The 15,633-nt window shown below is 34.3% G+C and overlaps 1 protein-coding gene across 1 annotated transcript in view; it reads left to right on the top strand.

The window, feature by feature from the left end:
• Window positions 1-10,965: 10,965 nt before the first annotated feature.
• MCTP2 (multiple C2 and transmembrane domain containing 2) overlaps window positions 10,966-15,633 on the top strand; it is a 185,918-nt gene continuing 181,250 nt past the window's right edge. The window contains exon 1 of the mRNA XM_044660134.1: window positions 10,966-11,483. Within this exon, the coding sequence (XP_044516069.1) occupies window positions 11,016-11,483 (468 nt within the window). The 5' untranslated portion in view covers window positions 10,966-11,015. The remainder of the gene's footprint in view (window positions 11,484-15,633) is intronic.

Genomic DNA, 15,633 nt, shown 5'->3' with positions numbered 1-15,633 from the left:
CTTGGAATGTAGATGTAAGAGTTTCTACTTTCAATTCTGTGCCTGTTATTAGACAATCCTTTTAATTGTCCTTGTCTTCTGAAAAGTATCTTCAATGTCTCTAGTTCTATAAAACCCAGAAGTATGGTCATTCAGAACTCACTCATATGGTGAGGTATGAAGACCTTAACCTCAGAATCCTCCCCTTATTGCTTCTACTATATTGTCACTTACAGAAATCTCAAGGAAAACCAATCATCTTCTCAATGATTTAGCTAGTGAGAAAATATTGGTTTAAATACTAAAACCAGAACATTTGAGGTGGCCTATGGTCCAAAGGTCAAATGGATCCATGAAAAAGATTGTTTAGCTGCTGGACAGCTTCACTTGGTGCCCATGGGTCAATCACCTGAAAGGGAGGCTGGGGACTGAGGAAATATGGGTGGAAAGGTTTAAAGAATAAGAGAGAAGGAACATAAGGATGGAAGAAAGACAGAGATGAAGGGTTAAACAGCATGGGTTTCAGTCTGTGTTGCTCCTCTGATGGTAAAAAGAGAGAGAGAGCCACACGTGCACCCAGTTTTTCTTGCAGAATTAAGGAATGGGGAATGGGAGTTAGTTAATGAACATGTGACATGATAAAGAATTTAACATTGGCTCAGTTAGCAACCACAAGATCAAAGAGGTGGAAGCTAAGACAATGTAGAAGTTATTGCCCAGCCCCTAGGCCCATTTGACCTTTGGATCATAGGCTTGGGGAGTGGTCGGAATAACATAAGATTAGAATTTCACTTTATTACAAGGATCAAGAAATCACTTATGTGAAAGATGAGAGTTATATCCATAAGTCTGGCACATGAGTATATTGCTCATAAGAGTCAGCTTTTGAATACATCTTTAATATTTTCATGATAAGTTCACACCTTGAACCGTACTCAGAATTTTCTTTGTCATGAGTTATTTTTTTATTCAGAAATGACATGCCTTTTGCATCCTGTTATTAATCTAATATGTAGTTTGACAGAATCAGGATCCAAAAAGATTATGATAGGCTATCATATTATGCTTCTAATAATATGCAATCAGTAGGAATAAATTAATCTCATAAATGCATTAAAAATCAACTTGATGGATATATAACAAGAAAGGCATGCATTGTTTTAAATAATTTCTTTGTAGGGGCAATTAAGTGGCTCAGTGGACAGAGAGCCAGGCCCAGAGATGGGAGGTGCTAGTTTCAGATTTGGCCTCAGACACTTCCTAGCTATGTGACCCTGGACAGATCACTTAACCCCAGTTACCCAACCCTTACCACCTTTTGCCTTGAAACAAATACTTAATATTGATTCTAAGACAGAAGGTAAGGGTATTTTTTTAAGTTTCTTTTTTTTCTGAAAAAGATCTGGTTACTTTAGTGGATTGAAAACTCAATGTGAGTTAATGATGTTATGTGACACCCAAAAGAGCTTAAAAAATCTTGAACTGCATTAAAAGAAGCATAGATTCCAGGAGTAAGAAGGTATCTCTTATACTTTGCCCTCATCATATTACGCCTAGACAATTGCATTTAGTTCCTTTGACCACAGTTTAAGAATAACATTCATAAACTAGAAAATACCCAGAGCAAGTTAACCAGTAAAGGTAAAGGTCCAAAGTCCATGCTCTGTAAATTTTGTTTAAAGGAACTGTGGATGACTAGTTTAAAGAAAGGAAGATTCAAGTGGGCATGATAGCTGATATCACATTTTTAAAAGATTATTTTATGGAAGGATGGATTAATTTATTTCATCTAAACTTAGAGAATAGAACTAAGAGAAATGATTAGAAACAATAAAGAATGAAATACATTTCCTAATACTTACAACTGTACAGAAGTGGAACACAGTGGTTTCCCCTCTCATTTTTGTTCTTTAAATGGCCTGTATAACCACTTGTTAGATATGTTGTAGTGGAGATTCTTGTAGATAACATATGGTAGGATTTTGGTTTCAAATCCACTCTGCTATTTGTTTCTGTTTTATGGGCAAGTTCATCCCATTCAAATTCAGAGTTATAATTATCAGCTATGTATTCCCCAACATTTTGATATCCTTTCCTAGTTCTGCCCCTTCTTCTTGTGCTATTTCCTTTTAAACCAGTGGTTTGTTTTAAATTAGTCCCCCTCATCCCTTCCTTAGTTTACTTCCTTTTCCACCCCCTCCATTTTTGTTCTCCTCTTATTATTTTTAAAGTCCTAATGAATTCCCCCTCCCCGCTCTTCCCCTCCCTTTTTGAACTCCTCATCCCACTGCATCCCTTGGTTTACCCCTTCCGACTTTCGCCATAGGGTAAGATAGAATTTGATATCCCAATGGATATAGCTACTCTGTGCTCTCAGGATTAATTCCACTGAGAGTAAGGTTTAAGTATTTCCTATTAATGCTCTCTCCCTTTCCTTCTTATAATACTATTCATCCCCTACCTTTCCCATGCCATCTTTGTGTGGTATAGATTATCCTATTTTTCTTATTCCTTCAAGTTTCTCTTGCTGCCATTTTCTATTCCCTCCCTCTTTTTTCCATATCACCTTAGACCATTTAGTACACCAATCTCTGGCATTTTCTCAGTGAGATATTTCATGTTTCCTTCTATTTTGTCATTCTTTTGACTTTGCTTTACTAGTTCTTGCTGTCTTGCAAGATCATTGGTTTCTATTTGTCCAATTTGTCTTTAGAGACTGGTTTTCCTTTTTGATTTGGTCTATCCTGTTTTTCATAGTTTCCTGCTGCATAATTTGGGTCTCCAATTTGCTTATCATTTTGTTTGATTTTTGAGCATCTTTCTCCAATTTGGAGTTTCTGTCTTTTAACCTGTTAATTTCCTTTTGAACTATTTCCCACTTTTTTTTTTTTTGCTAATTTCTTCCATCTTTCTCATGATCTCAAATTTGAACTCTTCAAGAGCTTATGACCAATTTTCATTTCTTTGGGAATATTTGGATGTATTTCCTTGTTTGTCCTCTTCTGCTGTCTGCTCTGTTGTCTGGATTTTTTCTACATAAAAGTTATTGAGTATTAATGCTTTCCTCTTGTTTTTTCTCTTGGTTAGTTCTTGAGCATTACTTGCCATTATTATGTAATGGTTTTTTCTTCTCAGTCAGAAATCTGGATGAGGTGGGAAGGTTCTCTGTGTATATAGCTGTGGAGAAGTTTTTGCCTGAGTCACAATGCAGTGCTGCCCCTCTCAGCTTTATCCTCGTGCCTAAGGTCTACGCTCTTTAGGCTCCTGGGGTCTCAAGTCTAGCTCTTCTCAGGGTCAAGCCTCCTGGTGGTCCCATTGCTTGCTCCTCTGCCTGTGGCTCCTTTACGAGTCTAAGTGCGCTACTTCCACAGCTTGTCACCCCTCTACTCTAGGTCTGCATCCAAGGACTGTGCTCAAGATCTGTGCTTAAAGTCCTCTTTCTTTAGCCTCTTGCAGTCTTCAGTCTTGCTGCTCTCAGGAGCAAGCCCCTGGTTATCCCAGTTAGTTGTCAAGAACTTAGTGACTTGGTGAATCCCCCATTCTTGCTCTAATTCTTGTGCTCTGGTTCTGGGACTGTAGGTGGGGTGGGAGTGGAGATGGGGTGGATTGATTAGCTTGCTTTTTAGTGAGAGCTATTTTACCCCCTTATAGCATGGAAATGCCCAAATCCCAAGTGTCTTCAATGCTGTTCCCTATTGTGGGGTCCCTTTTTTTCCTCTGGATTTGGTCTTTGTGTCCTTTTGAGGTATCATGTATCACTTGGTTAGGAGAGTTAAGAGCCCTACTTCTACTCTGCAGCCGTCTTAACCTGGAAGTCTCTGTAGTGGAGATTCTTATTTGGGTATGGATTAGAATACATTTTTATTTACGTCTATTCCATTTCTAAATTTCTGTGATTATGTAAGCCATCAAATGTCTCTGAATATGGAATTTTTATTTTTTATTTTTTGCTGTTGTTCCCAATGTACATTTTGAATGCATAATTATTTCTGGCATAGTACTTGATTTCTAGACTTTGGGTCTATATATTCATGAGGACAAACAAAGGAAAAACGGTCCACACAGTAATGGATGTGGTTATGGGGCATTTCATTCAATAAGCATTTATGGAGCATCAAGTATGCACAGACTTGTGTTAATCAATACATACAGAAGACAAATATTACCTCACCATTACAACTCTTTCAAACTAGAAGTTTCAGAGAAGAGTCTAACACATTAGTAGAGACTGTTTCCCCATACAGGAATTCCCTACACCAATGAAATTACAGGTCCAGTTCTCAGCCTTTCTAAACTAGAGAAGACCCTAAAGGAAATATGATTGTTACTGTCAAATATTTGTTGTAGAAATTGAGTTTATTTTTGTTCCAGAGAGCAGCAAATGAATGGTTGAAATTATATAAGGATACATATTTTTGTTTCTGTACAAATCACTAGACCTCTGCAAATATGGAATGCTCTGCTTTAGGGAATTAGAGAGTTTTCTGGAGTGGGGAATTAATGAATAGTCCTTCAGGGATGGCACAGCATTTTTACATCATCAGAAATTGTCCCCAATGACCTTTCATAATATCTTGGAGTTTTAGGTCTGATTCTATACTTCTCCATGATCTACTCCCAGTAGCTGTATCCGAGTATGACACCTCTGCTGCCAGAAAAACTTCCTGGTGTGAGGTACATATTTTTTGCCATTTTGAATCATTGATTTTGTCAAGGATTTGAATGTTTGTTTATTACACTATTCACTTTTTAATGTGAGTCTTCTAGAAATTATGTCTTGGTTGTGCTGTTTCTCTGTTCATTTTTTTCTCATGCTCCAGGCAGAATCACAACTAATACTATTAAATTGAATTTTCTTGGCCATGTTTGCTACCCTGTATTTGGGAATTTTTTACTCTCTAATGAGATTTGCGTTTTCTGTTTGCCCTTGTTTGTTTTCCATCAGTTGTTTGTGGTAAAGTGTTATTGAGGCAATTAGTTTTCCACCAAGTGTTGTCTCCTGAACTTTTTGGATTGTGTTTGTTTCATTTTCCTTTGTGTCTGGATCTTTCCTTGTACATAGGGGTAGGTAGTGTTTTGATGAGAGCACATGTAATGTTTAATAAACTTTTTCATTATGGTTGACACATTTTTATTTGAGGACCAGAAAACTAATTTCAATAACCTAATATCATTTTAGGTGAGGAATGACAAAGAATTTTTTCTCCAATCTCTATACATACTTTTATCCTATAATCCTAATCACATGTTCTTTGTCTGCCCAACACATTTTGGAAAGAGAAAACATTATGAAGAACAAAGAAGAAAGAGGAAGTATAAACTAGACATTCTCTTGAGTGATTTATATTGCCATTTGTGAGAAGGTAACCATAATTAAAGTTGCCAAAACAAGTACTAGAGGATCCTTCATAACCAATTGAAATTCTAACTTTTGTCAGAAAAAGTTGTGTTGGAAGTTTAAAGCTTGGATTCTTGGGCTGGCTTCATGAGATCACCATGAATATATGAATGAAAATTAATTTATAAAGTGCTTCTATGTGCATATTAAGCTCTTAGAGTACAAATACAAAAATGAAACATTCACTGCTCTCAAAAGGCTTTTATTCTAATGGGGGCAGCAAATATAGGATAGTGGTGTCCACAGAGTGGAATGTTGATCTGCAGAATCATGAAAAGTATGAGCTGATCCATAAGACAGAAGGCTGACATGCCTTTTCTAGGAGTAGCTCAGTTTCATTTGATTATTGCACCTACAACAAGAATGTAAAAGTATAGTTTTCTAAGCTGGATAAAATATAGCACATGATCTGCTACGTGATAAATGAGGTTAGCTAAGTGACTAACTCACCAACCAAGAAACTTTACACTAGGGTAGGAGTTCTAGAACTAAGGAAATTAACTTCCCCATGGATTGGTTGCATAATTTCTGAGGACCCAGACTACAGGAGGCTATTCCAGGAAGGGAGAAGAGATCAGATAACCTGGACCTCAGCTTTTCAGTTCATATAGTTTGATTTTACCATGGTTACTAGAAGCTAAGTTTGTTAAGCCAGATTTCTGAATAAGAAAATGAATTTGTGAATTTATGAGAAAACTTGACTTGCAAGATTCAAAGGATGCTCTGTTTATGAATAAGTCTAGTAAAGCAAACATCAGAAAATTCTTTCAGAAACAAGATATCTGAAAAAGGAAATTAGATATTTCCAAAAGAGTCTTTACTTGTAGCTAATATAGCTTAGTGAGTTATACTTCCTTAGTTTAGGGATATTTCTATCTAAAGACATGGAAGTTATATAGATTCAGTGTTCTTTGCTAGTTTTTTATACACCACTTAATAAGTATGATAGAAAATAACTTTTCTACTATTTAATAGAAATTTCTTTTACTTTGAAATTATCTTTTAATGGGTTATGTTTTCCAAGATTATAACTTAATCTCCATTAATTCTTTTGTGATAGCTTCTCCAATATGAGAACCCTAAACTGTGAGCCATTTTGAAAGTAGTTTTAAATAGGGATATTTCTATTATATAAATAAAAATTCAATTATATAGAAATATAGATATAAAATATATACATATATAAGCTCTAATACAATATAAGCTCTTGATGAAAAGACCATTTAATTTTTATCTTTCTATTCCTAGAGCCTAGCACAGGGTCTTGCACAAATTAGGAACTTAATAAATTCAAGTTTTTGTAGAGATTCCTTCTAATGACCTACATTTTTTCCAATTATTTTGGAAATATTTAAGATCTTTTTTAGTTAATCCAATTCTTTACTGTGTATGAGCAACTTAGCAAGTTGTATGAAAAAGACATACTTTAAGAAATTAATGCCAATTATGAGACTTTTGTTAAAGATTGTTTTAAAATATTATACCCTTCAGATTTTAGAGGACCCTAACCCAACCCTAGCAACATATTTAGGTTAAAAAAATTTTATTCTCTATTAAAATATAACTAGTTTTCTTAAAGAATTTAAATTGAGCTGCTTAGAAAAATTGTGCCCTGAACATTGTTGACTTTGCTTCTCCAGAGCATGTGTATTGAATCCAAACTGGCTTTAATTTGAGGAGTTGAGCTAAGAAATCATTAGGACTTTGATGGACTGTTGAGAAGTTTTGATTCAGGAAAGAAAATCTAATTTATTTTAAGAAAATAGAGGTAAGCCAGTGTATTGTAGGAGATGGAGAAGAATGAACATATTTCCGAAAACTGTTCTTAAATTTGATAATGGACTTAGTTATGTAATTGTAAAGCTATCCTCTCAAATATGAAAACATATTTGGTAGTTAGGTAGTGTAATGGATAGAGTTCTTGGCTTGGAGTCAAGAAAACCTAAGTTCAAATCTTACCTCTGACAGTTATTATCTGATGTGTGACTCTTGACTTGCTTAACTTTTTGCTCAGAAATAATTTTTTTAACTATAAAATGAGGATCAGCTTAAAATTTATAATCCTATGTAGGTTGATAATCCTGGTAATTATTTCAGGTAAAATGCAATGTTATCCTCAGTATAATCCTGTGTGATCTAAAATGTATTTAGACTAGATAGCCTCTATCTAGGGTTAAGGATTTTAAGTTCTTTTATTTTCTTTTTTGTTTTCCTTCATAGAATATAGCTTTTTGAACTAATGGTAAAGTACTCCATCATTATGAGATATGATTGATTGGAACATTCTAGATTGGTGATGAAACAAAAAGAGGATCTCAATGATGAGTAGTAATTGCTTTATTATCCTGTCAGAGGAAATATATACATATACATATGTATATATATATTTTTAATCCAAGTTTTTCAAATCATTTTTACTTGAGATGTACTTTAGGAAACCCGTATTGTGTTCATGTCATTGAAAGTCAGAAACATCTATTTTTTCACTGTTTTCTCATCATTCTCAGGCCTGATTTCTTGCTATTCATATTCATATTTTTGTCATAAACTGAGTTTAAAGCAATATTATTCTGTTTAGTATTATAAAGTTTTTTGAAATGTTTTTCCCCCTCTAATTAGACTAGTTGATTGCCACCGGTTTAGAAAACTGTATACTTTTAAAATTGTGATAAATGAAGCGTCTTCCATTAAGTGTCTTGGCTCAGGACTCTGGCAGGTAAAAATCTTGATTGCTTGGCAACAAAATATAGTCTTCTAAATTCAATAACAAAAAGCCATAGTTTGCCAGATACTGTTGCTCTAATGTCCGAGTTTGAAAGGTGATCCTTTTCTAGAGCATAGTTATATTTTAACTTGTAAACTTAATAGCTTGTGCTTTCTGTGGTAAAGAAAATTAGTTCCTTGAATTTATTTTCAGATATCTTTTTGGAGGAGTGAAGACAGATTTTTTTGTTCTACATTTAGATTTTCATTTAAATTATTGCTCTGAGGGAAAAATATGTGCACCAAAAGTTAGGCTGAGGATAAGTTAAAAACAAAGAATCTGGCTCATGTACATATTAATAATTATCTTTCTCAGAAATTGTGATGAAAAATAATTTAGAAAAATGTATTTAATAGGAGTGAAATATATTGAAAAAATAGAGTTGGTAGTTTTCCCCTCTCTCACCCTCACTTATGATTTATATATAATTTGGACTGAACACTTCAGGACTTTCAATATGTTCTTTTCTTTAAAAGACATTTCTTTATCTAGCCTAAATGTTAAAAGTATGATGATTAAACTTTCTAGGTACTTTATGTAAGTTCAACTTTTAAGAAGTTAAAGTTCTCTTATAAAAATTTTTCAGAAGGAAAAATCATTGTCAAATCAATTTTTGTTTTGAAAAACATTGTCGTTTGTCTGTAGGGATAACAAAGCACATATATATGCCTACAGAGGATAATTTTTAAACTTTGATTAACTAGGTAGCTCTTTTTTTAGCACTTGCTTTTGGACTAGTTAGAATCACATATAAAGTAAATAAATGAAAAACCATACCTGTCTTGCAGAGAAAAAATAAAAAAAAAGTCTCTAACTGTAACTTTGTACCATTTTACATCTTTAACTATGTACCTTAATATCTTTGGAATTTCCAACAGAATGAATGAATGAACATAAAAGAATGTAAAGAAAAAGCCCCAACTACTTGCCAGGCTCTGTGCTATTCTATGGGGACACACATTTAAAAACAGAAAAGTGTTCCTATGCTTAAGAAGCTTATATTTGAATAGAAAAAGTCAACATTTGAATAGAGGAGAGTTTTGGTCTGGGAAGTCTGGAGGATGGTGAATTGCTTTAGGCAGTTAATTGACTTGCCCTTTCTAGAAGAAATGGGACTATTGATTGATTTCTAGGTCCAAAATAAGAAATGGAAAATTGTGAGGAGAGGATGATCAGATGATAAAAGATGATATAGATGGATATGAAGGTGAACCATGGCCTAGTTCTGGAGTCAGGTAGTAAATTTAGTAGGAAAATTTCCAATTAGCTAGGCTAAGCCTTAGCATAAGGGCTCCAAAGATGAGTAGATGATTTTTCCCAGTGACTAGGAAGGAGCATGAATAGAAGTTTAATTATACATTTATATATGATATATTTTATGTAATATATAACAAATATATAATAGAAATATAGGCTATATAAAATTATAATTAGAAATTAATTATATTATAAAATAATAATTATGTAATTATAAATTTAATTAAAAAGTTTAATTATGAAGGTGCACTTAATTGTAAAGGGTATACATATAGGTTGGAAAATCCTGGCATCATTGGCAGGCGAATAACAGGGAATGGCTAGATGAGATGTGAAGGTAAAGTAAGGCCTGGTGGATGGGGTCATCGAGTAGGTATACTTGGCTAAGTGGGGTAATTCTCATTCTGCCAATTAGGTTAAGCCTTAGAGTAGGTTGTCTATCATGGAGTCTAAATAAAGTTTGGAAAGAAGAAAAAAAGTATTTACTAAACACTTACTATGTATCAGGGACCTTTTACAGTGCTTCACAAGTTTTATCTCATTTGATCCTCACAACGATCTTGATTGGTAGATGCTATTATTAACCTTAGTTTACAGCTGAAAAAACTGAGAAAAACTGAGGTTAAATAAATTGCTTAGTATCATGCAGCTAGAAATTATCTGAGGTTGGGGCAGCTGGGTAGCTCAGTGGATTGAGAGCCAGGCTTAGAGACGGAAGGTCCTAGGTTCGAATCTGGCCTCAGACACTTCCTGGCTGTGTGACCCTGGGCAAGTCACTTGACCCCCATTGCCTGCCCTTACCAACAATACACAGTATTGACTTCAAGATGGAAGGTAAAGGTTTCAAAATAATAATAAAAACAAAACAAAACAAAAGAAATTATTTGAGGCTGGATTTGAACTCAGATTCTCTTGACGCCAAGTCCAGTGCTTTATCCATTACTTCATATAGCCACCTGGATATCTAGATTTTCCTATCTGAGCTGTTTACTTTTGTTTTGAAAGTTCATTTCTCAGACTTAGAGGCATGCAATCTCTATAAAATATTTCCTGGTGATTTTACTTTTTTGTTGGGTAATTTTGAATACTGAAGTATTATTGAGGTGAGTGGACAATTGATCTAAATAATAAGGACATCAGTGGTGAAGAAATGGGAAGGTGACTATACTGATGACACCAGTAAAAGTGGTTGAATTTTTTGAATCTATAACATTTATAAATAATCCTTAGGAAAATCCATCATTATGCTTTCCCATGAGAGGAAAAGAAGGAAAATAGTTGTCTTGATCCTGTGTTCCGTGCTTTGTGTGTTGGTTTTACTTATCTGGTGCTATTGTAATAAAATCTAACTGCCTCAACTCATAGCCAAAAAAATATTGCGTTTTTCCCAGTGGGGAAAATTACTAATATGAATTGTTCTCAATCTTGAGTCATTTTGGTGGAAGCTTGGGAAATACAAATTGTGTTTTCCCCTAAGTATCATTTTGCTCTAAAGTCAACATATTTAGAAAGTAAACTACCATTTTTCCCATATCATGTTTTATAGGATTTGTTGAAGTTGTTTTAAACCAAAACACTCTTCAGCAGAAAGGATTTTTCACAGCAGCTTATGCAGCGATGGATCTGGACAAACCATCTGTCTGGGACTCATTGAAACAAAGAACACGGCCTTTGTTACTAAACCTGAGCAAGAAGAAAGTGAAGAAAAATTCAGAAAAAACCCTGGACTTAAGAGAAAGTTGTCGTTTAGATAGACGACTGAGTCTATCAGTACCTGACATATTGGAGGCTGGGGCTTTAGCTCAAAATGAACATCCTTATTCAGCACACCAGGCTTCATTCACATCCGTGCCCCATGGCCTTTCCACTGCAGGGATGTCTCTCAAGAGCAGCAGCAGTTCCTTAAAACACTCTGAAGAAGACTCAGAGTGGAGCCAGGAGGAAGTAGCCCATTATAGTGTAGCTGAAACAGACTCAGAAGAAATGTACACCTCTGTTTTGGAGGAAAGGAGAGCATCTAGTGATGGGATCTTTGAGGAACTTCAGAAGACCAACCTGGGCAGTGACACAGTTGAAGAGACAGAGGTGAGTGAATTGGTTTGGAGGGAAGGGATTTTATTTCTGTGAAATTTATTCAAAAGTTGTTGTTGATGTTTAAGGTTTATGTGGTTGAATCAGGCTAGGAAAACAACATTTTACTGGACTTTGTTAATGGAATATTGACATCACTAAATATTTCCATGAATCTTGGAACTGGCATTTAAAAATAGAAACCCTTTGCACAATATAGTTTATTGAAAGCTATTCCTGATATTTAGAGATTTTTGTTCTTATTGTTTTATCTCTAACATGAAAAGTCTAAAATCCACCTTTCTCTAATTCAATTTAACAAATATTTATTAAGCATTTTGTTGTTTTTCAGTTATTTTTAGTCATGTCTAGGTCTCCAGGATCCCATTTGGGGTTTTCTTGGCAAAGACAGAAGTGATTTGGTGTTTCCTTCTCCAGCTCATTTTACAGATTAGGAAACTGAAGCAAAAAGGATTAAGTGATTTACCCAAGATCACACAACTAGTAAGTGTGTGAGGCTAGATTTGAACTTATTAAAGTGATTTTTCTGATTTCAGGTACTTTACCTACTACTCCACCAACTATGGAAAAGACACTGATGAGACCCAGAAGGTTAAGTAAATGATGAAGGTCACATAGTTAGTAAATATTAATTTTTCAGAATTGAGAGAGATCACAGCACAATGAAAACTAGCCATAGAAAAAGTACAAAATCAGATCAGTACTTTTTTCAAGAGTCAGCGAGCAGAGATATAAAAATAGACTCTTAAAGCAGTCAAGGTATGAGCTGACAGGGATTCCTGAAGGGGCAAAGGAGAAATATATTCTAAGGATAAGTGGACAGAACTTGATGACTAAATAATGAAAGATGAGGAGGAGTGAGGAATCATAGATACCATTTGATTTTCTAGTTTATGAAATTGAATGAGTGAATGAATGAATGATTGTAGTTCATAATGGTTATTAGATTGAGACACCTCAATAGAGATAGAGAGCTGTGTCTGGAATTAGGAAGACCCAAGTTCTAATCCAGTCTCAGACACTTAACTAGCTATGTGACCCTGAGCATACTGAACCTCTCTTTGTTGCAGTCTCCTCAACATAAAATGGAGATGATAGTAGCACCTACCCTTCATTGTGATGAGGTTCAAAGGAGTACTAAGCTTAGTACCTGACTAGCTATTATTATTATTATTATTATTATTATTATTATTATTATTATTATTATTATTAAGTAGTAGTAGTAACAGTAGTAGCTTTACTTAATACATTACCATGTGACCTTGAAAAGATCTCTTTACCATTCTGAACCTTAGTTAAAATGAGAGATATTACTAAGATAATTCATAAGTCTATCAGTTCTGATTTTATGATTCTGTAACTAATATATCAGGTAAATCAGACATTCAAAGCAGTATAATATGTTTGTAGATCGATCAATACATATTTATTAAAGCTCTTGTAATGTGCCATGTGTTGACTCAAATGCTGAAGATAGAAAAAGAGGCAAAAGGCAATTCTTGTCCTTAAGGAGCTTATAGAAGAATAATATTATATTGCATTCAGGTACTGGCTTATCTATTAGAATTTTCGCTCTCAGGTCTTTACTACTCACACATACACAAAATATTGTATTATCACAGACATAACTATTATATTATTGATAGATTCTTTCTATCTATCTCTTTACATCCAATAGTGGAATATCTGGTAAAGAATGCAAACATGTTTGTCCCTTTTTAAAGCATGACTGATAATTCTAATTTGCATTCCAGATTCATTGTACTATTAGCCATATGTGAATGTCCCTGTCTTTTCACAGCTCCTCCAACCTTAATTTTGGTCATCTTATGTTATTTCTGTTTATTTTCTGCTTATGAGGTGAAGTTCTGTCATTTCTTGTATTTTCATTATTAATTTGCAACAATCTTTCCTATTAATAATAGTTTCTAATTCTTCTTCTGAGAATTGTTTATTCAGTTTTTGAACATCCCCTAAAGTAGGTGCTGCCATTGTTTTAATGAAAGGAACACCAACAATTACCTAATGTCAGTTGCAGAGACACTTTCTCTTCTGCCTAAAGGAATTTTTTTTCCTTTAAAAGTCATCTTCATTTTTAACTTAGTAATTTTTCAGAATTTTCATTCTAACCAAAACTCTACTGAGAGCCCCAATGCACCGAGATTGGTATTTTGCATTCTGCCTATAGTAGAGGCAGCCAAATGAGAACTAAACTTGAATCAAGGATATCTTGAATTTTTAAAAATGCTTTAGGATACATCCAGTTTTAAGATGAAGAAAGCATTGTGCTAGCAATCAGAAGATCTAGAATAAAGTCTGTCTTTTGGCACTTAACTCTGTGACCTAGTGCTAATCATACTCTCTCTTGGCTTTCTGTTTCTTCACTTGTAAAAAAACCAAGAGACTACATTATGTAGTGGATTGGGAGCTGGCCTAGGAGTCAATAAAATCTGAGTTTCAATCCTACCTCTGACACATACTGATTATGTTGGCATACACTGGTACTGTAGACAGAATTAGTTTCTTTACTGGGAGTTCCTTATATAAACCACATTTGGAGATTTAAAATAAGGGAATGTAACATAATTTAATCAGGAGACATCTGTCCAGTGCCTAATATGTTCAAAGTTCTATGCTAGATATCATAGAACACTAAGATAAAACAATCCCCCCTGATTTCATTGGACTAATAATTTAATAGTTGGGACAAAGCAATGTCTATATATGAAGCATCCATGACTTCATTAGTATCAGTATTCCCTCCACAAACAAATCTTTGTATCTCTTTAGGTCTCTAAGCCTTAGTAGATGGCATTCATTAGTTGCAGTGTTTGGGGGAAATAATGAATAATTGGTGGCCAATCTTTCCATGAAAAATTTTACAGAACTTTGGACTTAGTCTTTGATCCTAATGATTACTATACACATGGCAAAGGAAGCTTTCTTTTAAGAAAGAGGAAGTTGTTAAACAATTTTGGATGTTGCGAAGTGGTCAGGAAGAGAAGGAAGTGAAAGAAAGTCACTGGACTGAGCAATAAGGAGTCAGCAGTTTTAAAAGAATAGAAGAGACAAAAGCCAATTTCCAAATGGGTTAAAGAGTGAGTGGATTGTATGGAAGTAGAAAAAAAAGAAAACTCTTTCAATTTTAAGGTTCTATGAATCAAATTGCCCATTCTCATGTACTTCATACATTCCTATTTTAGGAGGATGAGAATTAATATACAAAGAATTGATTGAACATCTAGGAAGGGATACTCCACTTGACACAGCGTCCAAAATATCTGACTTTGTCTTGCTTTAGACAATAACTTGTGTGACCCTGGCCAAGTCACTTAATTTCTTTTAGCCTCTGTTTCTTCATATGTAAAAGAGATAATAATAGCATCTGAAAGGATAAAATGAGATAAAATATGCTTCTTATTTTTAAAATAATGACAGAAACACTGCAGATTGCTCAATATATGTAGCCAGCCTTTTGTTTTATATTGTTATGATGTCTGTTCATGTAGCATTTTAAGGTTCAAAAGTAGTTTGTTTACAACAACCCTGTGGGTTAAGTAATGCAAATATTATTTTCTCTATTGGATAGGAGAGGAATTGAGGCATAGAAGGGTTCAATGACTTACCCATGGCCATCACATAGGTTTTTCCCCCCTTTGTTCTGCCAGCATTCTTTTCCTATAATATTTGATCTCTCTCCCATATTTAAGATGATAGGAGTTCAAAATGAATAATTACATTCTATTTTTCCTAATACTGGTTGAAAGGAAAAAGGAAGATTGTTTGAATAACCCTGGATGTATTTAAATATAAGGTTAACCAGGACACTTGATACTTCAAGAATTATAGTCCAGATTTTACTTCATTTAGCTTTAGGAAAGAGAAACGAGTTTTCTTCATTTTTCTTTTTCATTAAGGTAAACATTATTCTATTATATGAATCTGGAAATATACCTAAGTAGAACTGTCACTAAAAGCTAAGGCTTTTAATCCAGCATCATCTTTCAGAAGCACTGAGCACACTCCTGCATGAGCACTGTATTTATATTTCTTACAAATTTGTGTACAGGCAGTTAACTCTAAAGTTTTAGGTCATAAAAGCAGCTTTACATAGAATGTTAGAGCAAGAAAAATCCCCAGATAT

This window comes from Gracilinanus agilis, chromosome 2, assembly GCF_016433145.1.
Source record: "Gracilinanus agilis isolate LMUSP501 chromosome 2, AgileGrace, whole genome shotgun sequence".
In the NCBI taxonomy this organism is placed as follows: domain Eukaryota; kingdom Metazoa; phylum Chordata; class Mammalia; order Didelphimorphia; family Didelphidae; genus Gracilinanus; species Gracilinanus agilis.
The sequence above is the reverse complement of the archived record's forward strand: the minus strand, read 5'-3'. Positions and strand labels throughout refer to the sequence as shown.